This window comes from Martes martes (assembly GCF_963455335.1).
Source record: "Martes martes genome assembly, chromosome: 4".
In the NCBI taxonomy this organism is placed as follows: domain Eukaryota; kingdom Metazoa; phylum Chordata; class Mammalia; order Carnivora; family Mustelidae; genus Martes; species Martes martes.
This window is the reverse complement of record NC_137891.1, coordinates 173,703,318-173,726,295: the sequence shown is the minus strand read 5'-3', so window position 1 is coordinate 173,726,295 and position 22,978 is coordinate 173,703,318. Positions and strand designations below refer to the sequence as shown.

The following is a 22,978-nucleotide window of genomic DNA, read 5'->3' as shown; positions in this document are numbered from 1 at the left end:
GCATCGCCTGAGAGCTCGTTAGAAACGCTTATGTCTAAAATTAATACAATGTTGTATGTCAATTATATTTCAATTTTTTAAAAAAAAAATTGAGAATGACGGGGTGCTTGGGTGGCTCAGTTGGTTAAGTGACTGCCTTCAGCTCAGGTCATGATCCTGGAGTCTTAGGATCGAGTCCTGCATCGGGCTCCCTGCTTGGCAGGGAGTCTGCTTCTCCCTCTGACCCTCCTCCTTCTCATGCTCTCTCCCTCTCTCTCTCATTCTCTCTCTCTCTCTCAAAAAAATAAATAAAATCTTGGGGCGCCTGGGTGGCTCAGTGGGTTAAAGCCTCTGCTTTCGGCTCTTGGGTCATGATCCCAGGGTTCTGGGATCGAGCCCCGAGTCAGGCTCTCTTCTCAGCGGGAAGCCTGCTTCCTCCTCTCTCTCTCCCTCTCTCTGCCTGCCTGCCTCTCTGCCTAATTGTGATCTCTGTCTGCCAAATAAATGAATAAAATCTTTAAAAAAAAAGGATCAGTGTGTCCTAACCCTAACTAGATACATTATCCTCATGTTGAGAACGTCAATACAGATACCAAGGCCCAGACCCTACCTCAGATCAATTACATCAGAACTCTGAGGGTCCGGGCCTGGGCAGCCTGTTTCTCTAACAGCTCCCAAGGTGATCCTAACATATGGCCAGAGTCTGGACAGAGCTATGGGCAGCTTGTGACACATTAAGAGAGGCTAGATATGGTCAAGACAGACCCTCTGAGCTCAGGGCCTCAGCTCATCATGTATTCAACAGAAGCCAGATTCAGACTGGCCAAGCACAGCCCTGCCATTTTTTCCCCAGAGTTCCCTCTTTCCCGACCCCGTGTGGAGGGCGCTCCTCTGGAGAGACAGCCCCTACCTGCCGGTGCTCAGCCCAGCTGCCCAAGGGCTAGAGAGACCTGACTCATTTTCCCATGCATTTCCCAGCCTCTGCGCACAGAGACCCCAGGGCTGGCGACATCCAGCCCAAGCATCTGTTAAAGGTCCCCCAGGGTCAGAGGGACCTAAAAACCAAGGCTTTGGGGTCTGGCCCCATTGTCCAGAGACTGGGGTCAAAGAAATGTACAGCATCAAGGGCGAACTTCAAAAGGGTCTTCCAGAACTTCTACAACCCAAGCGGACAATAGATGGCCTGCAGAAGTTTCCTTTAGCCTCAACAAAAAATTTCAAGTTGAAAGATGGTTGTCAACATCTCCAATCAGGAGATTTCACATTTTAAGGACTTCCCAGATTCTTTCGAAACTCTGCAGATCTTGCCACAGTTAGCTGGAGACTTACTGGATGTCCCTTTAGACGGGCGGCCTGAGCTCCCACTCCCCATACCGGCCTTACCTACTTTCCTCCACGCACTACCTGCCCAGCCCCTGAAAGGGTTGACCTTGAGCCGCGGAATTCGAATCCAACTCTTTTTCTTCAAGGAAAAGCTACGGACCTGACAGGAGGGATCAGCCATCCTGTCTCGAGGTCCAGCTTTGCATGGCGCTTTGCCAGGAGCTCCAGGCCACCTCCCGCTCATCCCAGAGCAGCGGGCACTGGCGGGAATCTAGGGTTCACAAAAAGGCCAGCTTCCGTGAGACGCAAGAATTCAGTTTAATTGGATGTGGTATTCTATCCATCTCCCTCCCTCTTCCTCACCCACCTGCCCCCAAAGGCAGGGCCAGTCAGCGGCCATTCGGACAGGAAAACCATTCTCTGGTCACAGAGAAAAGTCAGAGGCGGGGCCCAGGGAGTCAGAGGCCTTGACTGTGTGGGGAGCAGGGAGGAGGCTGCCGCAGAGCCTTGCTCCGGCAGACGTGGACAACATCGGTATTTGGGGCAAGTGCTCAGTTCCAGCTCCCCTTGGTTCTTTGGGAATCTCTTCCTTTTGCCAGGAGGAAGCCGATTTGGCAGGCCAGAAAAGATCCACCAAAGACTGCATCCCGCTGGAGCAGCAGGTCTAGAAGGAGACAGAGGCCAGGCCCGGGGACAGGGAAGTCCCGGGGAAAGAAAGGACCCACAGGCACCAAGTGGTGTGTGGCCTCCCTGCCCCTCAGAATCACAATTTCCAGGGCCCTGGTTCCGGCAGCCTCCTGCCCACGTGGGCTGCCGAATACTGAGTCACCCAGGGGATGCGGTGGCCCCTCCAGAAAGTGGGTAATGAGCACAAGTGACCACAGTGACTGGCTGCCGTGCTCTTCCTAAATGGGAGACACAAAGATCTGGCTGGAGGCGAGGGCCCAGGCAATCCTTCCGTGTCTATCACAAGCGCCTCTGGGCCTTCCCAGCTCCGGAGACGCCAGGGGAAGTCTGGGGGTCAAGGCTGAAGGATGCGAGTGTGCCTGGGCTTCGGTCCCGTGCGGTCCATCCTGCAGGTGTGATCTGGCACCCAGAGCTGCGGCTCAGCATCAGGCTTCTAGACGGGGAATCTGCCGTTGGCCGCCTTCTCTCTGGAGTCTGAGCTCAGCAGCCCCTTACATCCGTGGGGAGGCCCGCGGAAGCCAGCATGGACAGGTGCATGGCGAGGTAAGCAAGAGAGGCTCTGTGCACTCCTCATTTCTGCTCAGAAAACCACTGGAGTCAGTAGACATGGAGGTCCAGTCTCCAGGGAGCAGCTCAAGACAAGGACAAACGCAGGAGCCCAGCTCAGTAGCAGCTGGGGCGGAGGGGAGAGGGGCAGAGCTGCCCACGGGGAGTCATCCATCATACACGAAACGGGCATTCTCTGAATGAACGTCCCAGGGAACCTGGAGGGGGCAGGCAGCTGGTGGCCAGGGTCCTCCGTGAGCTTGTGTCAGGGCCCTACAACACCGGGATCCATTTGTTGTCCTCGTTGTAGAGAAAGGACTGCTTTCCAGGGAATTCCGGCCTGTATGTGGCTGTGAGACAAGAGAGGGAGAGAGAGAGAGAGAGAGAGAATTAAGAATGCAAAGCCCAGCTGCTCGAGCCCCTGGCATTCTACATCAGAGCTGGCAATGCTGGGGTAGCCCTGTCCTGCCCCTGTGTCTCACACATGGGGAGGCGGAGAGGGGAAGGGCCTGGCCCGGCTGATGCTGGACTTGAACTCTGGCTTTTGGCCTTCTTTAACTCCCTGCAACTTCTTTAACAGAAGAAAAATTCACCAAAGAGTTTGCTATCAGATTTGAAAAAACAACCGAGTAAAGCAATACTTTTAAAGAAGCCGGGTGTCAACTTGGTGGGGTTTTGTTTCCATTTCGTTCAGAAATTTCCAGAAGGGGTGCCTGGCTGGCTTAGTTGACAGAGCCTATGAGTCTGGATCTCTGGGTTGTGAGTTCAAGCTCTACACTGGGCGTGGAGCCTACTTAAAAAAAGAAAGAAATTTCCAGAAAAGCGAAAGCCATGATGACTGCAGCCACATTTTCTCTAGGAGATCAGCTGCCAGGACCACACCGGGGTGAAGGGAAACTCCCAGAGGGATGCTGGTTTGGTTATTGGGGGTCCAAGCCCCCGGGAGCACCAGGCAGCCCACCGGAAGCAAGAAGGCAGATGTTTGCGTGGGGCTTACTCCCAGCACCCCCCTCCCAGGGAAGCCCACGCTGCGGGTGATCATGGCAGCAGGAAGTGGCCTGCGCCCAGGTGCCAGGGGTCCCACACCATGTGCTGCAGGGAGAAGACCCCCAGGAAAAGCTTCTAGAGCTTTTGGGGGTCAAGGCTGTTGGGGGTCAAGCTTTTGGGGGCCACACACGTGCAGACAAGGATCCTCACTGGGCCCAGGGGCCTCCTGGAGCCCACCGTGCATATGGAGCTAAGCTCTGCCTGAGCTGACCAGTGACCCCTAGGTCCAACCTCTGCAGTCTTCTTGACTTGATTATCCTTTATTTCTACATTTCCGAAGCTCTAAGATCTGCTTTCCCTGTCCTGTCCACCTGATGTTTTACTCACTCGTATGCGTGAAGGGGAGGGTATCTCCCCTACCAGACTGACATCCCTGGTGGTAAGCACCGAGCTAGGCGACCTTTGTCTCCCCAGGGTGGGAGCCTCACCAGTCCTCACTGAAAGCCTGACTTACACAGACCTGCAGCCCCCTCAGCTCTGCCTTTCTCCTCTCACGCTGCCAGCCGGCTAGCACATCTCTCTGTCCCCAGGTCCACCATCTCTGGCTGACATCAGGGGGTGGCAAGCGGCTGAGGGGCTCTAGGAGAGCGATGAAGAGGTCAGGGAGTGCAGAGACCAGCCGCTGGAGAAGGTCCCTCACACTGTTAACTTTCAGGTAGGTCCCAGAGGTGACAGGGTCCCCCCGAGTCAGCCACCTGGAAAGGGCACAGACCTAGATAGTTCCGGGGAACCGCTCCAGTGAATAGTCCCTGGCATGCCTCGTCACAACAGGGCACGGAGGGCACGGAAGGGAAACAGCCCACAGTTCTGTCTGCCCCTCCCTCACTGAGGCTCAGTACACACCTTGCTCTCCAGGCCTTCCCCAGCTGTCAAGCGATTCGGCCAGACCAGGCCAGGGGGCTAAGCATTTCTAAGAACATGCAAATGTTGGACAATCTCATAAAAGCTACGGCCCCTTTCTCCAAAAATTAGTGTCTTCATGCTCCAAGTCTGCAGGCAATTTCAGGGTCACAGACCCCTCTAGAGCCCATCTCTGAGCCTCTGGGACATCCATGGTCATTGGTTATGAATCTCTGGCCTGGATTAACTCTAAGACACCTTCCACCTTAAAAAAACAAAAACAGGGGCTCTGGGTAGCTCAGTGGGTTAAAGCCTCTGTCTTCGGCTCGGGTCATGGTCTCAGGGTCCTGGGATGGAGCCCTGCATTGGGCTCTCTGCTCAGCGGAGAGCCTGCTTCCTCCTCTCTCTGTCTCTCTGCCTGCCTTTCCACCTACTTGAGATGTCTCTGTGTCAAATAAATAAATAAAATCTTTGGAAAAAAAAAAAAGAAAAACAAAACCAAAAAAACTTCTTTCATACTCCAAAAGTACAAGCTACAAGGTCTTCTAGATGGACTCAAGCTTCTGTAACCTGTTTGGCAAACAGCCCATAAATCAGTGACATTTGATGGCCCAGGAATGACAATTCCAGATTTGGTTTTTATAGTCATTTCAAACACTCCTCTGACCTGGGCCTGGCAGGCCTGGCTGTGACGGGGCCGCTGTCCATCGGCTGGTGTTGGACACAAACGACGCACTGGAGATGAAGTGTCTGGGGGGCCCTGCGTAGTCCACGATCTCATACTGCCCAGGGCCCGGGAGGGGCGGCTTCGGGGGCAGGGGCAAAGGTTGCGCCGAGAAGTTCAGAATGGGGTTTCTCCTTCAAAAAAAGACAAAATGTGAAGCTAGCATTCAAGGAGTCTGTCGGGGAAATGGTTGTTTTTAGGCCGAGCCAAGACCAGGCCCACACCGAGGTGTCCGCATGGGGACAGCACCGGCACCAGAAAGCCCAGGTGGAGCGTGGTTCTGGGGCTCGTGAGGTGGGGGCCCGTGGACCTAACTTCTCCCTTCTGCACAATGGCGGGTTCACGGTACCAGCCCCAGGGAGCAAGGAGAGGACGTCCCTCAAACAGTAGGCAGGGCAGGGCCCAGCACAGCGAGAGAACACGGCAGGCGCTTTGGAGATGCTGCTGCTGAACAGATCAGGAAATGGGACGAAGCCTCCTGAATTCCAGGGATTTGCCCTCCCAAGATGAGCAAATCTCAAGAGTCCTGGCCAGCACGGACGTTTCAGGATCTTACTACATTTTCCCGGCAAGGCAGGATATGGAAGTGAACAAATACTTGGTTGGAAATCAAGAGCCCTCTGCCTCACACTTACCGCTCACACTGGAATTGTCCTTCATGAAAAGGAGTCTTTTAGGTCCATCATTGAAAGAGTACATGAAAGGTGAATGGGGGGGCGCCTGGGTGGCTCAGTGGGTTAAGCCTCTGCCTTCGGCTCAGGTCATGATCTCAGGGTCCTGGGATCGAGCCCCACATCGGGCTCTCTCCTCAGCAGGGAGCTTGCTTCCCCCCCCGCGGACTCCCCCCACCACTGCTTGCCTCTCTGCCTACTTGTGATCTCTGCCTGTCAAATAAATAAATAAAATTAAAAAAAAAAAAGAAAGGTGAATGGAAAGGCGCCTGAGTCCTAGCTCTGTCACGAATTCACTCTGGGCCTCAGTCTCCCCATCTGCGAACATGAATTCACTCTGGGCCTCAGTCACCCCATCTGCAAAATGAGGAGATTGGACACGATAACTTCTAAGGTGTGATCGCCCTTCCAGCTGCGATCATCCACCAGGCCATGGCTCGGGGAGGTCCGCCGGTTGCCCAGGGAAATCTAGGATTGTTCTGGGAATCACACTCCTCTCCCTGCCATGCAATGGAAGGGCTGCCCACTCCCACCTCTCACCAGAGGCTTCGTCTAAGGTCTTTCACCGAAAGGGAAGGGAAAGTCCTCGCAGCACTGAACAGCCACAGGAGACTCACCCCAGCTGGAAGGTCGCCCACCCAAACAGAGGAGGGGACCGGGATTCCCAGCCGCTGCTACTCTGCTGCCCTTTGGCCAACACCTTTGGCAGTGAGGGCATTTTTAAACTCAGAGACCTCGAGGGGACCCAGTGATGTCTTATCCAACCTCCTCATTGTGCTAAAGAAATTGATGCCCAGAGAGAGAGAAAGCGAGCAGTCCCTCCCTCCCCCACCGCCCCAAGTCATGGAGCCCATGGGTAGTAACGCCAGCACTGAACTCAACTCTCAAGGAGCTAGCGGTTTGGGGAAAGCATCACGGCAGAGGGGAATCTTGGAGATTTAGAGCCACAGACCTGCATCTGAATTCCAGGCATCCCACTCACTGGCTGTGAGACATCAGACGAGTCCCTCAACCTCTCTGTGCCCGCAGCAAGGAGGAACGGCACCGTCTCTCTGTAAGGCACTTGGTGAGTGGAGCCCACAGTAAATGCTCAATAAAAGCAGATGTTGTGGGGGCGCCTGTGTGGCTCAGTCAGTTGGGTGTCTGCCTCTTGGGGTTTGGGTCGTGATCCCAGGGTCCTGGGATTGAGTCCCGCATCAGGCTTCCTGCTCAGTGGAGAGTCTGCTTCTCCCTCTTCCTCTGCCTCTCCCCACACCAGTCATGCTCTCTTTCTTTCCCTCTCTCAAATAAATAAATAAAATCTTCAAAAAATAAAAAAAAAAATTTTTTTTTAAAAAAGCAGATGTTGTTAGTGGGATGATCAGAGCAAGCCTCTGCCTGCTGCTTGGTCTCAAGGGAGCAATGGAGCCTCAGAAAGAGAGGCTGGGGGCCCCCTTGCACGGAGTCACCCTGAAGCAGGCTGGCCGCTCCCACTACCAGGCCATTGGAAGTCATCGTGAATGGACTTGGGGCTCGCGTCTCACGCAGCACAGCTGGCTGGGAGGCTTGTGCTTAGAACAAAGGTGCCCGCAGGAAAAGGAGAATAAAACCACGCCTCTTTCTTCCCCCCCGCAGCCGACATGGGAGAACAGGTTATAGTGTCTGATCAGCCACCTCTTCCCTCAGAAATGAAAGCGGGCTTCGCCTTGTTCTGGCTTGTGTCACCCCTTCAAAGCACCCCCAGAAATTTGATGAGTGTGGGACCGGCATCACTGAGAGACAGGCTTGAGTCCTAAAAGCTGGAGCTGGAGTGAGCCAACCACCGCATGAGGTCACCCCAGCGGTCTAGGTCACCCCCAGGCCCCATTCTTCGAGAAGGCCATGAGGTATCTACTCTCCTAACCGGGAGCAGCCTGCAGGAGGCGGGCTGGTGTCTCATCAGAATTTTTTTTTTTTTGAAGATGTTATTTATTTGGCAGACAGAGATCACAAGTAGGCAGAGAGGCAGGCAGAGAGAGAGGAGGAAGCAGGCTCCCTGCTGAGCAGAGAGCCCGATGTGGGGCTCCATTCCAGGATCCTGAGATCATGACCTGAGCCAAAGGCAGAGGCTTAACCCTCTGAGCCACCCAGGTGCCCCTCTCATCAGAATTCTTGGCAGGAGGGCCTAGAGAGGTCCCTTGCCCTCCACCCCATCAACAGTCCCAGCACCGGCAGCTCAGCTCTCTGGGTCTTTAAAGAGTGCCAGCCACGTGTGCAGCCATGTGCCAGGTGCTCTGGGGAGTCCAGACTGTTCTATGCTGAGACACAGACCCTGTATGTTCCCAAGGGCTTGGCAATCCCCTGCTAGTGACAGTTCTGGCTGGTGACAACTTAAGGAGGTATAGGCTTTGCTCCCAGACAAACTTGGGTTTGAATCCACACTTCCCCATCACTAGCTCTGTGACCTTAGAGAAGTCTCAGCCTCCCTGAGGCTCAGTTCCTTCTGTGACATGGGGCATAAGAATACCTTCCATCCAGGATTCCTATGAAGATTAACTAGTGCTTTACTTGTATTTTTTTTTAAGCATGAAATATTAGAATAGAGATAAAAAACATTGCACTAGGTTGGGGGGGCCAGAAATTCCAAATAAGTGAATCCAGAATCCTACCCTAGAAGAGCTAACATTTGCCCTGAAAGGTAAGCAGGAATTCTTCAGGTAGAAAAGGGGGCATTTCCCACAGGGGAGATAGCAGGGACAAGAGCATGCTTGAGGCTCGAGCTGTAGCTGTATGTGCAGGAATTGGAATAAGGAGGCAGAGGCCACCGAGTCTCCTAGATCGCCTTCAGCTCTCAATGCACCCATGACTTCTAGAATGTTCACCTGTTTCTGACCATCCACCCTCACAGACCCCGATGAGAAGCTAGAGGAATAGCTCCTATTTATGGCCTCTCAATTCAGCCTAACCTCCGACGTCCCTTGCTCCCATTTGACCTTCCAGAAACCCCCAACACAACACTGTTCAACCATTCCTTGACTTTGCCTGTGCTGTTCCTTCAGCCGGGATCACCTCCTTTCCCTGCAAACTCTGATCATTCTTCACGTCTCACAACCTTCAGGGAAACTTCTGTGGCTACTGCCCTCCCCATTCCCCACTGCCCTTTCTGGGACTCCAAAGAGCAGCATGGGTCCTGGAGCCAGCTGGACCTGCATGCCACGTCTTGCTCCACCACCCTCATCTGTACTCTATGTAACTGTACTGCCCTGCAGGGGACCTGGGAGCATGACGCTAGGTGGCATCCGTGAAAGCTCTTACCTCAGCGCGGCTGGGCCCTCGATATATTCTAGCCCTTCTTTTCGCTGCACGTAACATGCTAGATTTTCTAATGCTCTTTACATGCCTAGCTCTTTAAGGCAGGGGACTGCGTCTTACTCATCTTTGAGGCCCCATCCCTATTCCCCAGAACATGTGCTGAACTGCAGAGAAAAGCGGAGGGGTTGCCGCAAGTCAGGGACTCCAGACACCTGAACCCCACCTGACAGTTTTATCATCGTTCAGGGCTGCTCCCTCCATGGTGAGGTGGGGCTGGGCAGATCACAAATGTCTGGCTGCATCAGACCCAGGGCAGCCCTCAGTGCATGGTGACCGGGGTTTTTATGAGCCTCATTGCTCAGTTATAAACGCCAACCTGGTCCTGCCTCGTAGAAAGAAAATATCTATCAAAGGCTCTGAGTTGGCCACAACTGGATTAAGTACATTTGCAGCTCCCAATGTGAGTTGTTTGCAAATCACCCGAGAATAATGAATGTCTCGGGAGGACCCAGCAGGTCACTCGGGGAAGGCATCCAAGACCCTCAGGACACTCCCAGGCACCGATTCACTCTGCCTCGGGGATTCCCAGGGTCGGGAGGGATAAAGGGGCAATTTTTTCTCATCATTAAAGGGCAGCCGGTTGCCTCTGGGGTGGAATGCAGCATCTGTTTAACAGGGGAGAGGGTGACAGATTACAGCCGCTTGGGAAGAAGCATCCCGTATCTAATTGAAAATCCCAGGGGAACTTTAGGTGGGTCATGATAATTACCCAAATTGGAGCGGGGCCAACAGGGTTTGATTCTTCAGCTCTGGCTGTGGCAGGACAGCGTGTCTGTGCAAAACCAGGGGCTCAGAAACTCCAGGAAGTAGATCAAGGGTTAGAAAGATGTCAGTGGGCGTTTCCCCTTGCTGCTGTGCGTGGAAGGCAGCGCCTGGGAGGGACAAGTTTGATCTCTAAAAAGCTCTTATCCTGACTCACCCCGATTCACTGAGTCATCGCTGTGATGGTATTGAAGACCTGAAGCAGACACTCCACGTCTCTTCCAAAGCCCTCGCTGCAAGCCGGTAAATGCTCTTAGCTTTGCGTCAGAAGGTGGCCACACCAAAGAGACACCTGTGCCCTGTTCCTCAGCTAGGGAGCCCAGACACGGTCATCCGAACACCTGCCAGGCCTTAGTACAGCACCTGCCCTCCAGGGGCCTCTCAAGAAGCAGCCGGTGAGTACAGGAGACCCGCTCACATATGAAATACAAGTTACGTGTATCGAAAGCTTACCGTGAACTAGACCCGGTGAGTTCTCTGGGTTATCGTATGTTATCCTCCCAAGCACGTTACGTAGTGTTCATTTCACAATTTGCAGGATTGAATTTGAATTCCTGGGAGTTAAGGGACCCCCCACCCCCACCCCCAGGCTCCCAGAACTGGTGAATGGGGAAGGTGAGAGGTTCAGCACTGGCCCAACTCTGATTTGGATCCTGTGTGTATACACGTCCACTAGCCACATTGTCTCCGCAGCCCATTGTCAGCTCTGGGAGCAGAGCAGAGACGAGACAAGCCCATGTCTGGCCCCCTGTCGGCCTCCCTAGCCCGCCCGGGATCTCACCCCATCCTCAACTCCTGGGCTTTACTTTTTTTGGTCGGTAACATGGGACTAACGATTTTAGGGACCACTGGTATCTCCTGATTCTTCCTGCGTCCTCAAGAAAGCAGAGCCGAAAGGTTATTTTTGCAAGCTGGGACCCTCCGCCAAAATACGAGCCAAGCGCTTGCAACTGAAGACCAATAAAGAGAGGCCTCACATCATATCACATGGGCATGACACCTGGGCTGCTTGCACCAGCCACGAGGACACCCAGTGATGACTCTCAGGTTCTCTGTGCCGCCCCATGCAGCCCAGGAGAGCAAATTGTGCTTAGACTTGGTGTACATGAAGTCTTGCCGAAGTTACATAGAGATGGGGAGGACACAATGCAGACCTTGTCAGGGGCCTGATGATTCCAGCAGATGCCCCCCACCCACTCCCACTGCTCCTGTCCCTCTCTTCCCTTCAGGGACACAGGAGAGGAAACAATTCCAACTCGAGAGACTGGAGTCTGGACAATCCCTCAAATACAGGGTATTGGGTTTTTTTTGCTTTATATTAATTTTATTTTGTATTATATATTATATATATATAAATTATATAATTCATATTTTTGCTTTATATTAATTCATTTCCTCATCATTGAACAGAAACAGATGGATGCTTGTTTAGACTACCCTGGAGCACACTTGAATTTTATCTTCTTGTCTTTTAAGTACAATTAGAGGTTTCTCAGCTGTATCCTTTCCATGTCAATTACAAATGTATACATTTTGGGCCTCCTTTGTGGGTCCGGGCTGGCACCATGTTCACGGCCCCTAGTATGTGCTCCTGAATGACATGGTGAGCAAACCCAGGGTCCTGGAGTGTCAGAAATGCAAAGACCTTTCCTTCTTTTCACACCTAAAGAGATAAGGCCCAGGGAGGTGCTGAGAGCAGCCCCAGACCATGGGGGAAGTTAATGCAAATATCCTGTCAGGGCACCATGCACACACCAGGAGGAACCCGAATGGGGGTTATGTACTCACGAGGGGGAACCCAAGTTTAAGAGTCACTGGGTATAATAGGTTTCTTTACTTCAGGACTTCTCAGAGCCTTTAATTAGGCCATGTACTCCGTGATGCTCCCAGGGCAGAAGGTTCGTTCTCAGTGCTTCCTAGACTCGCTAACCAAAGGTCCATCATTCACAAAGCATCATAGACAGCCAGCGATCCCCAGACACCCTCAGACGTGCCGGCACCACGGCACGGCACCCAGCTGGGAAGACTGCCCTTGGGAATCTGGGTAGCCAACAGCCCTGAGGCCACATGATCCAGCATTTTGTGGCGCATGCCTCTGCTTTGCTCTGGAGTTGTTCCCAGATAAGCCCAGCGAAAGGTCATCTGGTGCCCTGTTTACCGGAGCACCCCCGCAGCCTCCAGCACAGACCCAGAAACCTACAGAGCCTGTTGACTGACAGACGCAAATGCCATAAAATGAGAATTATTTCAAACCGCTCATCCAAACTTCAGCAAAGCCCGAGTGGCACTTGTCTGCGGGAAGCACCTCAACACTGAGTGTTCTCCACTCTCCTTTTTACTTCTTCCTCGAAGAAGCTTCCAGATTCAAACTAGGGGGCCTGAGTGGCTATACCAAGGAGTTGTGCCCTACATGCTCATATGCCATTGGACACGGAATAGCAGCAGCTCTAAGGAAAAAGTCTCATCTAACTGTCCCAGAACCCCTATGCGATAAGACCCTTATCTCCACTGAATAACATGGAAACTGAGGCTTGGAGAGGGAAAGCCTCTGCAAGGGCCAGAGCCGTGACTCACACCCAGTTCTGCTCGCTCCAAAGCCCATCCCCTCGCCCCTTCTATTCGCTGGCACAGCAGGGGAAAGGTGGTGTGCGGCGGTGCCCTAAGCCCGCCCGTAGGCCGGAGTCCCTGATATTCAGAAAGAGCCTGTTCCTGGAGACCGTCCTGTTTTGAGCCCCGGAACCTGTGAGGGCCCAATCTACAGAACCCAAGACCTGAAGGACAGAAGGGACTTACCCAGTGGATTCCATCTGAGGTCTGAATCCTTTCTCCAGATCCTAAGTCTGATTTGGCATGTTCATGCCTTGCTCATCTCCCCAACCCCATCTCCTTGTCCTGCGCTGATGGTCAGACTAGGCACAACGTTGACAGCCTCACCCGGTTGCCTGGACTTCTGACCTGCTGTGGGTATGAACCTGGCTACCTGCCTCACCCCTGTGGGGGTGGGAGGAGCGCCCTGCAGGTCAGCTCTCCCCACCAGGGGCCAGTCCTGCCTGGAGAGGACTATACTGGGGTGAGGTCTTAGATGGTGACGGGCAGCCTGACCTTACAATTAGTTCTAGCTCTAGAACCATCTGAGGAATAAATAAGCCTTGCGAGTTCTTGAACCTGTTTGGCGAAAGTAATATTAAATGCATAGGATATTAAACATGTTAACAAGAATCCCTATCTTCACTTTTTAAATGTGTGCTAATGCTGTCACCATTTGCACCTACCCCACGGCAAACATATCAGATCTGAAAGCAACCCTACAGGGCATGAATTATCCCCACTTTACTCCACAGATGAGAACATGGAGGCTCAGAAGGTTTAGTACAGTGCCCTAGGTCACACAGCATGAAAACAGCAGAGCTGAAGTTCAAATCCGGCAGGCCTGACCAACTCAGTGGTCTAGACTTTCAATCTATCCGTACAAAACTATGACAGCCCCTTGCTGCTGTATATCCTGCCACCCCAGCAAAGATGTTATGTTATAAAAATAGAATAATGTTAGCACCAGGATAGCATATCATCATGAGGGATGTGGAAGGATCCAGACAGTCCTGAGCCTGATACCCAGGGGCATTTCAAGTTAGCTGTGTGCCCACAGGCAAATCCTCAGGCTCACGGCAGCCCAGCTTCCCAGTCTATGGAGTGAGAATAATAATTCTTACAATAGAGCCATGATGATGGTTGAGGAAGAGGCTATGTCCCCGGCACATAGTAGTTGCTCAATAAATATCAAGCATTCAATAAGTATTTATTGAGCACCCACTACATCAACAAGGGCCCCTGGAGAGGGACCTGGAGCTGTGTCCTGCCAACCAGTGACACCCCTTTATTTTCTGCTTCTGTTGGGTCCTTCCCCAGAGCCACCTTTCCAAAGAAAGACCAGAATAATCAGGACTCACGGGATAAGAGTCTTTTTCAGAATCTTGGTGTGATCATTGGGGTTGTAATAACCAGGTCCCGGGCCCGTTGATGTCAGTTTTAATCCACGTTCAGTTTTTGATTTAAAACAAGACATTAATACCTTTGGCGACTGCTTCACAAGGGATTCGTTGATATTATAATGTCCTAAGAAGAAAGACATTTTAAATAACAGAATAAGGAACTCTTCTCAAGTAAATGAAAAACACTACTTCACACCTAAGAATACATTTAATACTATAAGGGGCTATCTCTCTACGGTGGTCTGATGAAAGGGCTGCCTAAAATCACTGAAAATCACACTCATCCTCTAGGAAACATGCTCACAGTAGCCCAGCTAGATGGATAACTGTCACCTCCATTCTAGAGAGGTGGAAACGGAGACTTGGAGATATTGAATGATTTGTCGAAAAGATTTCATCTAACTAGGAACTAAGCCCAGCTTCCTCCTCTATAAGGTAAGAATAATTTTTCCAGCAACAGGATGGTTAGGATAGTTGGATAATATTGAAGTTCCTGGCACATGGTAGTCATTTAGTAACTATTATGCGATCGACAAATATTTATTGAGTACCTACTATGTGGACCCGGGGCCACCGGTCTCCAAAGTCCACACTTTCCCACCATGCCCTGTTTCAAGAAACTGAGAGAATAAAATAAATTTGGCAGCGCACGAAGCTTCACAGAGGAAGAGAAGGTCCTGGGCTAGGGGAACAGAAGGCAGTCTCACCCCTGAATTGTTGGGAGCCCTGTCGGGGGTACGGGTGTTTTGGAGTACAAAGAGGGAGTACTGACCAGAAGTCTTGAGGATGCCTGGATCCTCTGACCCAGCTTTCCCATGACTCAGAAATTAAAGAAATTATTCAACATAGGGGAAAAGCTCTAAGCATAGAGACTCACGCAACAGCAGCGGCCGCAGCGTAGGAAGGGTACGTGGCCTGAAGGTCTAAGAGCAGAGGCACCGTGCTGGGCCCAGCAGCCCAGTCTGGTGGAAGGTCAGCCCCAGCCACGATAAACATGGAGACCATAAAGCCACGTGGCCATGTTTTTTGGGGGGGGAAAAAAAAGGTGAGTGAAAATAATATCTAAAAGTTGCTATATATACCAGGTACAAATGGATCCGTCTGAACAAAAATACATGGGAACCCAGGAAAGTGGTAGCATGGTGGGTGAGAAAAATATTTCAAGTTTTCTAAACATTGTAAGATTGATTTTGTTTCAAATAAAATGTACTTTTCCATTGCAAATGTACTGAAAACAACATGGGGGCATTAGCAGGATGCTCTTTGAATGATCATACCCAGTGGTGGCAAAGGTGAGGAGATACAGGTGCCTCGTAGAAGCAGGAGGATAAATGACCTCTCTGCTGAAGGGCAATTTGGTCACCGATATAAAAGAAAAAAAAAAAAAACCACTGAAATATTTTACATACTTTTGACTTGGCAATTTTAATTTAAGCAATTAATATAAGGAAATAATCTTGATTGTACACAAGCTGGGAGCTACAGGGATGTTTGCTGTCTATTTATACAGTGAGCAGTTTAAAACAACCTACATTTTTGGGGCACCTGGGTGGTTCAGTGGGTTAAAGCCTCTGCCTTCAGCTCAGGTCATGATCTCAGGGTCCTGGGATCGAACCCCGCATCGGGCTCTCTGCTCAGAGGGGAGCCTGCTTCCCCTCCTCTCTCTCTGCCTGCCTCTCTGCCTGCTTGTGATCTCTGTCTGTCAAATAAATAAGTAAAATCTTTTTAAAAAATTAAAAAATAAAACAACCTACATTTTCAATAAAAGGCCATTTGGTCCTTAACTTATGGTACCACCATCCAATGGAATACCATATGTCCGTTTCAAAATGATATTCTTATGGGGTTTTTTAATAACATGAAAAGATGTTCCCAATATAGGGTTAAGTTAAAAAAAGGCAAATGTCCAATTAGCAGCCTTTATAATACTGGTATACATCTCTCATAGTTTCTTTTTCTCTCATGAACATGTAAATATGTATATATTTATACATATACAAATGTATTTCTTTTCCTTCCACAGAAAGTTTAAAGCAATCACTTGATTATCACATGCTGAAAAGCAGAGGCAAGAAGAAAAAGACACTCATGCTCCCTCGTCTCAGAGAGAACCAAGGATAACCGCTGGTGTATTTCCTTCTCATCTTTTCCTGAGTGTGTTTGGAAGACAACGCGGTGTGGATCTCACAGTGCAATTCCCATTCTGAAACCCACGTTTTTCAAGTGACATTTTAACCTTGGCCTTTCCCCAGAGCCTGATAGCCTTTTTTTTTATTTTAAGGAAAAATAGAGAGGAGGACATTTGTGACATGCTTGGCAGGTGGAAACTAGAAAACCCAACAGATGTGTGACGGTGAGCATTTTCCTCAGAGTTGAAGGTAGGCCAGTCCTGACCCTCAGCCCCTGAGGAAGGGGTCCCCAGAGAAGCTGGGCCAGGGCCAGGGACCTAGCAGGGGGCGCCAATGACAGCTCCACATCTGCCCCCCTGTCCTCCTGACTCCTCCCCCACCCTCCTAGGAGGAGAAGGAACAACCAGAGTTATTTCCAAGAGGCCAAAACCGATTGTTTGTCACAGATTCCCCAGGCAAGTGTTGGGTGGGGTGTGACTAAGGCACCAGGTATCAAGTGGGATGGGCCCAGACTCCAATCCACCGGTGGGATCCTGGGCATCATTTTTGCCTGTACAATGGGGACCAATAATAGCAGTAGCTCACGGTTTCTGAGCACCATTGTGTGCTGGCCACACACTCCACAGGGTCTGGAGATCATTCTATGAGAAGCGTAAAGCCTCTGGCACACAGCAGGCGTTTAGCACGCACTGGTACCCACCTCTCCCCGCCCTGCTCCGGGACAAGGGGCTGGGGACCCCTGAGGACCCTCCTGGAAGGAGCGGGCACCTGTGGCGGGCTGGGAAGTTGCCCACATCCCAGGGCTCACTGGCAGGGCCTCTGGCCAGACTCCCCGGGGATGCGCGCTTTGTTCTGTATAAACAAACAAGGTGGGGCTTTGCCTCTGATGATGCAAGCCAGGGGAGCTTTAGCCTGGGTTTAGCCTCCTAATTAGGGCTGGTTTTGTTATTCAGCTTCAGACTGATCTTCTCAACTTTAATCTGGATTTGGTGAAATCCGACAGGCCTGCAATTTTATCCACACCCCGCCTCCAAGAGGTGTGACTGCGCAGACAAACCCTCCCAGCTCTTCCCCTCAGCTCTGGGGCTCCAGGCTCCCTGCTGGGGGGACGGGGGATCTGCAGGACCCACTGGGAAGGTTGCTCTGACGAGAGAGCTCCCAGAGTGCCAATGGCGGCCTGGCCTGACCTCTCTGGAAACCTTTCACTGAGGCTTAAAACAGCGAGCAGGTCTGAGAGAACAGGACGGAGCAACAGCTCTCCCAGCCCAGAGAGGAAAACACTTGCAGGCCAGCTCTTGGGGTCTTTTCAGAAGTCACTGTGGGCTGACTGGGGTAGTCGTCTCCTCAGAGAGATACCTCTGGGCCTAGGCCTGCCATCCGTCTGCTGTGTGATGCGGAGCAGGTCACTACCACTCTCTGAGCCCCCTTTCCTCACCAGAAAAGCCCCACTGAGAGTACAGGCCAAGGAAGACAGATGTACGAGGACTGCGTGGAAAATTCTTAGCACGGAGTAGGCTCTGAGTAAACAGAGCCATTTTCCAGTGCTTGGTAACTAATTGACAAAGTGCCCTCTAGGCTCAGGAGGAAAGGAAGGGTCTGGACACTCAGTGTATTGAGTACACCCTCCCCCGCTCCCCCGTACCCCCAGAACCTGTGAGGACACCTGGGGCACAGGAATGTGCACCCTTCTGTGGTGAGAAGCCACTTCCCCATCTGGCCACCCAGAGCAGATGTGCCTGGTCATGAAAAGGGAGGCCAATGAGGATGCTTTGGGGCCATTTCCAGAGCAGCCCTTGTTTCCTCGAAGGGGGAGACCTGGTCTTTTCCTCAGCTTTCTCCTTTTTGTTTAACACCTGTTCAACAACCCCGCTTCCTCCAAAGCCGAACTCTTTCCAAAGAGACTCCCTATGAAGCCATGGTGCCCCACAGAGCCGATCTGGTACGTTAACCCTGAGGTCAAGGCCCTTGCCAGGTGGCTGGCTGCTTACCTGGGGCAGGTCCCGTTTCAGTGACAGTGAAAAATCCTCTCTGGGTTTTGGACAGAAACCCGGCTTGGGCACAGACGTTGTTTCTCTGCTTGCAGTAAGAGACAGAGGTCTGGGGGGAGAACACAAGCACGAGTCCCTCAGAGAATGAACGGATGAGAGTGGAAACGGTCCCCCCGACTGTGCCTTCGCCATCACCCCAGCTGGAGAGGCCAAGGAGCCTGTGATCACCAGCAGATGTCTAGTCACCCTTCATGGCCCAGAGGACAGAGCCAGGAAGAGAGCCCGAAATCTGGCTGCCAGGCTGGCTGCCCGCTCTACTTGAGGCAGTTAGGGTGACAGCGGTCAGCAGACATCACCTATAGGACAGTGTCTTTGTCAAGCCCGTAACACAGCAAATGCGCACTGCTTTCCTTATTTTTTCTATGACTTTTGTCCCTTTCAGGACACTGAGTCCTACATCTCCCTACCCTGATTCCTGACTGTGCAAACAGCCCTCCTACCAACGCAGGACTGGGGAGACACACAAGGGCATCAGGTAATTGAAGATGATGATCAGATCTGTAACACTCCCTTGTCTTGACTTTTCTGGACCAACCAGAAATTAAAAATTTTGACTGATCCACACAATATACAACATGTTTGGTGCTCTGAAAATAACAGGAGAGGGGGAAAAAAAAAAAAAAGAACCCTGAGCTCATTCCTCTGCTATATTGAATCATAAATATTTTACATGCCGATTAGTAGTCAGTGCCCTGTATTCATTAGATAAAGATGCAATAAAAATCATAAAGGCAGTGACTGGGAATATTTACTGAACGAGTGAAACTATTTGCTGGGGCCGGGATGGTTTGATTTCTCTGAGATACTCTTTTGTCAAAAAAAAAAAAAAAATGTTTCTCAAGAAATGCAGATGGCATTTTGATTTTGTGTTTACAAAGGGGGAGGAACTTAGCTTTTCCCAGGGTCCTGATGGCTAGAACGCATGCAGGGAGGGCAAACAAAAGCATCAGATGGGGCAGGCTAATTACTGGACAGAGGGACAGGAGCCAGGGTGCCGGGGAGGAAGTAATCACATGGTATGGAGAAAAGGGATTCGCCTGGAGAGGTGGGGGATCCAGGTAAGCAAAGAAAAAGAAAAGCCCAAAGAGACCTCGTCTGCAGTGTGGCTAACACGATTATCACACTTCTGCTTCTTGCTGGTTGACTTAACCATTGTTCTCCAGGTGCGGGGGGAGGGAGCAGGGGGAGCCTCCTGTAGACAAAACATGATTTCAGCCTTATTCCTCATCCAGACAGAAAAACAACTGAAAGAGGGAGCATTTTTGTATACTCTGAACATGTGTCACTGGAAGATTTCACCATTAGACGAGGAAAACAGTCAGCTAGCTTGACTGGCCAGTTGGGAAAAAAAAAAGAAGAAGAAGAAGCAGGTTTGCTATATCACCATGGAGGGGAAAAATCCAAGTTAGAGCTGAGTAGAAAATGCACGAGAACCGTGGACAGCATAATCCTAATACCGGAGGTAGGGCTGGGGGAGGAAGAGACTACGAAAGAAATTGCACCTGTTTTTGCTGGTGGTTTGCTTTAGAGGGCAGAATTCCAAGAGAATTCTGCTTTTCTAGTTCATGGATTGCTAAAATACTTGAATATATTTAACGAAGAGCCTAAATTATTTTCACAGTCACATTAAAACAATAATCAACAAAAACCATGCGCTTAAAATTGATTTGTTGGCAGAAAGTCTGAGCTCTGACTTGGGAAAGGGTCTTTTCTAGATTAACTATATACCCCTGGGGGTAATTCCTTCAATGTCGTAAGCATTTATTGCAAGTGTACCGTCGACCAGGACCTGTGTGGGGCGCTGGAGGCTTCAAGCTGGGTGATGGAGCCCACAGTGGGGCTGCGGGGGCAGACGCGTAGAACGCTAACTCCCTCTCTCAGGAATGGCAAAGGTGCAAAAGCCAAGAACATTATCCATTTCTTGGACCGGGCCTTGGCCTCGCCCCTGTTAGCGTAACAGCCTCCTAACTGGTTTTTCAAAATCCACGCTTTACCCAAACTATGGTCCATTTTCCATAGGGCTTGCTGGAGGGAGTTTTTTTTTTAAAAAGTACATCAGATGATGTCATCCCACAGAGAACCAAATGAAAGACCCCTCCCAGGGTCTCTAGGGTCCTGAAAGAACTAGCTCCTGTCCATTTGGCTTCCCATTTCCCCCTCTCCTCCTAGCTAATGCTACCCTAGCTACCTTCTTGTAGTCTCCAAAGGCTGTCCCAGGACCTTTGTACATGCTGTTCCTCCAACTCGAGCTCTTCCTTCAGTTCTTAGGTCTCAGCCTCAGAGCCTTCTCTGACCACCCAGTCTAAAGTACATGATGCTGTCAATCCCCCATATTCTCCACATATTCTGTCTCTCAGACCCCAACTGTTCGTTTGTTTCAAAGCTGGCCACAGCTTGTAATTCTCTGGTTTGCCCGTTTACTGGTTTTGTCTTGAGTTCCCCCACTGGAATCTAAGCTGTATCCCTGGTCTAGCACAGCGTAGCCACGGATTCCTCGAAGGGAGACCCAGCAGGGCTGGAACACGACGACGGATCACTCTCCAGCTGTATCCCTCAGATATCTACTTGCGCTCACTGATATGCAAACAGTCCCTTTAGCAGGATAACTTCGGGCAAATCCCTTCCCTTCCCTGAGCATCAGCTTCCTCTTCTGTAAATTGAAAGAAGAGATAACTCACTTCAGGGATTCTTGTGATTATTAAACAAGATGAATATATCATGCTTAGAACAGTATATAGGCCTTGAAAAGTACTTCACTGTCCTCCTCATTATTATTTTCAGGCTCTGATTATCTCAGGGGAAGACTGGAGCTGTGCTGTCTAATAGAGTAGCCGCTGGCTATCGAGCCCTAGAAACACATTAAGATGTGGTGAAAGCATAAAACACATACTGGTGCGCCTGGGTGGCTCAGTGGGTTAAGCCTCTGCCTGCGGCTCGGGTCATGATGAGGTCCTGGGATGGAGCCCCGCATCGGGCTCTCTGCTCAGCGGGGTGCCTGCTTCCCCTCTCTCTCTGCCTGCCTCTCTGCCTACTTGTGATGTCTCTGTCAAATAAATAAATAAAATCTTTAAAAAAACCCACATACTGGATTGTAAAGATAGACTGAAAGAATGTAAAACATCAATTATTTTATTTATAATTACACGTATAATTATAATTAATAGTATAATTAGTCTTTATATTGATGAGACATTGAAATAATATTTTGAATATACCGGGTTAAATAAATAAATATATTCTTAAAATTGATTTCACCTGTTCCTTTTTACTTTCAAATGTGACTATTGGGAAGATTTAAAGATTTTATTTACTTATTTCTGTGAGAGAGAGAGAGAGAGAATGAGCATGAGCAGGGGGAGGGGGAGAGGGAGAAACAGACTCCCCATGGAGCAGGGAGACTGATGCGGGACTTGATCTAGGACCCCAGGATCATAACCCAAGCCGAAGGCAGACACCTAACCGACTGAGCCACCCAGGTGCCCAAGATTTAAATGATGTGTGTGGCTACCACTGTATTTCTATTGGGCGGTGCCAGCCTAGCGCGCACATATATTGTTATGAGCACATTGTAATTGATTGGATCAATCACAGAAAGTCAGCAGGGTCTTTGTAGGCAGAAAATTAATATTACTTAAAGGTATTATACAAGAAAAAGGAGGGCGCCTGGGTGGCTCAGTTGGTTAAGCCGCTGCCTTCGGCTCAGGTCATGACCCCAGGGTCCTGGGATCGAGTCCCGCATCGGGCTTCTTGCTTGGCAGGGAGCCTGCTTCTGTCTCGGCCTCTGCCTGCCACTCTGCCTGCTTGTGTGTGTGAGCATGCTCTCTCTCTTTCTGACAAATAAATTAATTAATTAATTAAAAAAATAAAAGAAAACGGAAATAAAAAATGCAGTACTCTGAGACCAGAATATCTAAGGCCATATATGACAATATGTCATAATCATGTTAATACTTTATACACAATTTATTTCTTATGTATTTTGCAGTCAAATGCTCTACCACTGAGCTATACCCCCTTTTTCTTATGTATTTTGGAGTGTTCCCTCATTTGCTGTCTCATTGGTTCTTATAATATAACCCTGTAGGGTGAGTGTAATTGATTCCATTTTACAATTGAGGCTCAAGAGGTAATATGACTTCCCTAAAGCCAGCTCTGCCGATCTCCATGAATGGTGGGGTCCTTGTGCTCCAAGGCCTGGGCTAAGCATTCAGCTCAGATGACCCAATTTAACATTTGCATGAACTCTATGAAGTAGACACATTTCCCCATTTTGCAGATCAATAACTTGAGTCCTGAAGGCTGAAGGGACATGCCCAGAACCACACAGTCAGAAAGGGGCAGCGTCCACTTGAACCCAACTCCGTCTCTTAACCTTTAATCACACCCTTCTGCTTCCATGACTAAAAGTGTTTGCAAGTGGCAGAACATTACTGCTAAAAACCCAATTTCTGATATGGAAATATGGAAGCTTATTTTCCCTATAGAAGCCTAAGAAGTAAGTGGATAGTGACTGCAGATAATGTGGGAAATAATAATTGTTACAGATGAGAATATGTCCCAGAAAGTCTCTGTGGTAGGAGTAACTATAGTATTTTCCGGGGCGAGGTCTTCCCACTGTTTCCCACTGACCTCCGTGTTGCTCACATTTTTCTCTGGGTTCTGCAAATTCCCCATGAAGCCATGTGCAGCCTTTTGTACCCGCTGGGCAGTCAACAAACACTAACTGGTTTGTCAATTGCATTGGAACGCTATTTCCCAAAGCATCCCCCGCCTTCGTTTATTTTAGTAAAGAATTCATCCAGTATATATTTAACAAGCGCATGCAACGTTCTTACATTGTACTGGTTTGGTGCAGGAGTTTCAAATTTGAGGACTTTTGCAAAGCTTGGCAACTGGAACATGC

The 22,978-nt window shown here is 50.2% G+C and overlaps 1 protein-coding gene across 1 annotated transcript; it reads right to left on the bottom strand.

Moving 5' to 3' along the window:
• Positions 1-2,808: 2,808 nt before the first annotated feature.
• STPG1 (sperm tail PG-rich repeat containing 1) lies at positions 2,809-22,976 on the bottom strand (the record flags this gene model as incomplete). The annotated part of the gene is made up of 5 exons (XM_080802247.1): positions 2,809-2,885; positions 5,090-5,280; positions 13,857-14,022; positions 18,016-18,124; positions 22,911-22,976. The coding sequence occupies 5 exons, from the start codon at positions 22,974-22,976 to the stop codon at positions 2,809-2,811; spliced, it is 609 nt and encodes a 202-aa protein (XP_080658373.1).
• Between the last annotated feature and the right edge of the window lie 2 nt (positions 22,977-22,978).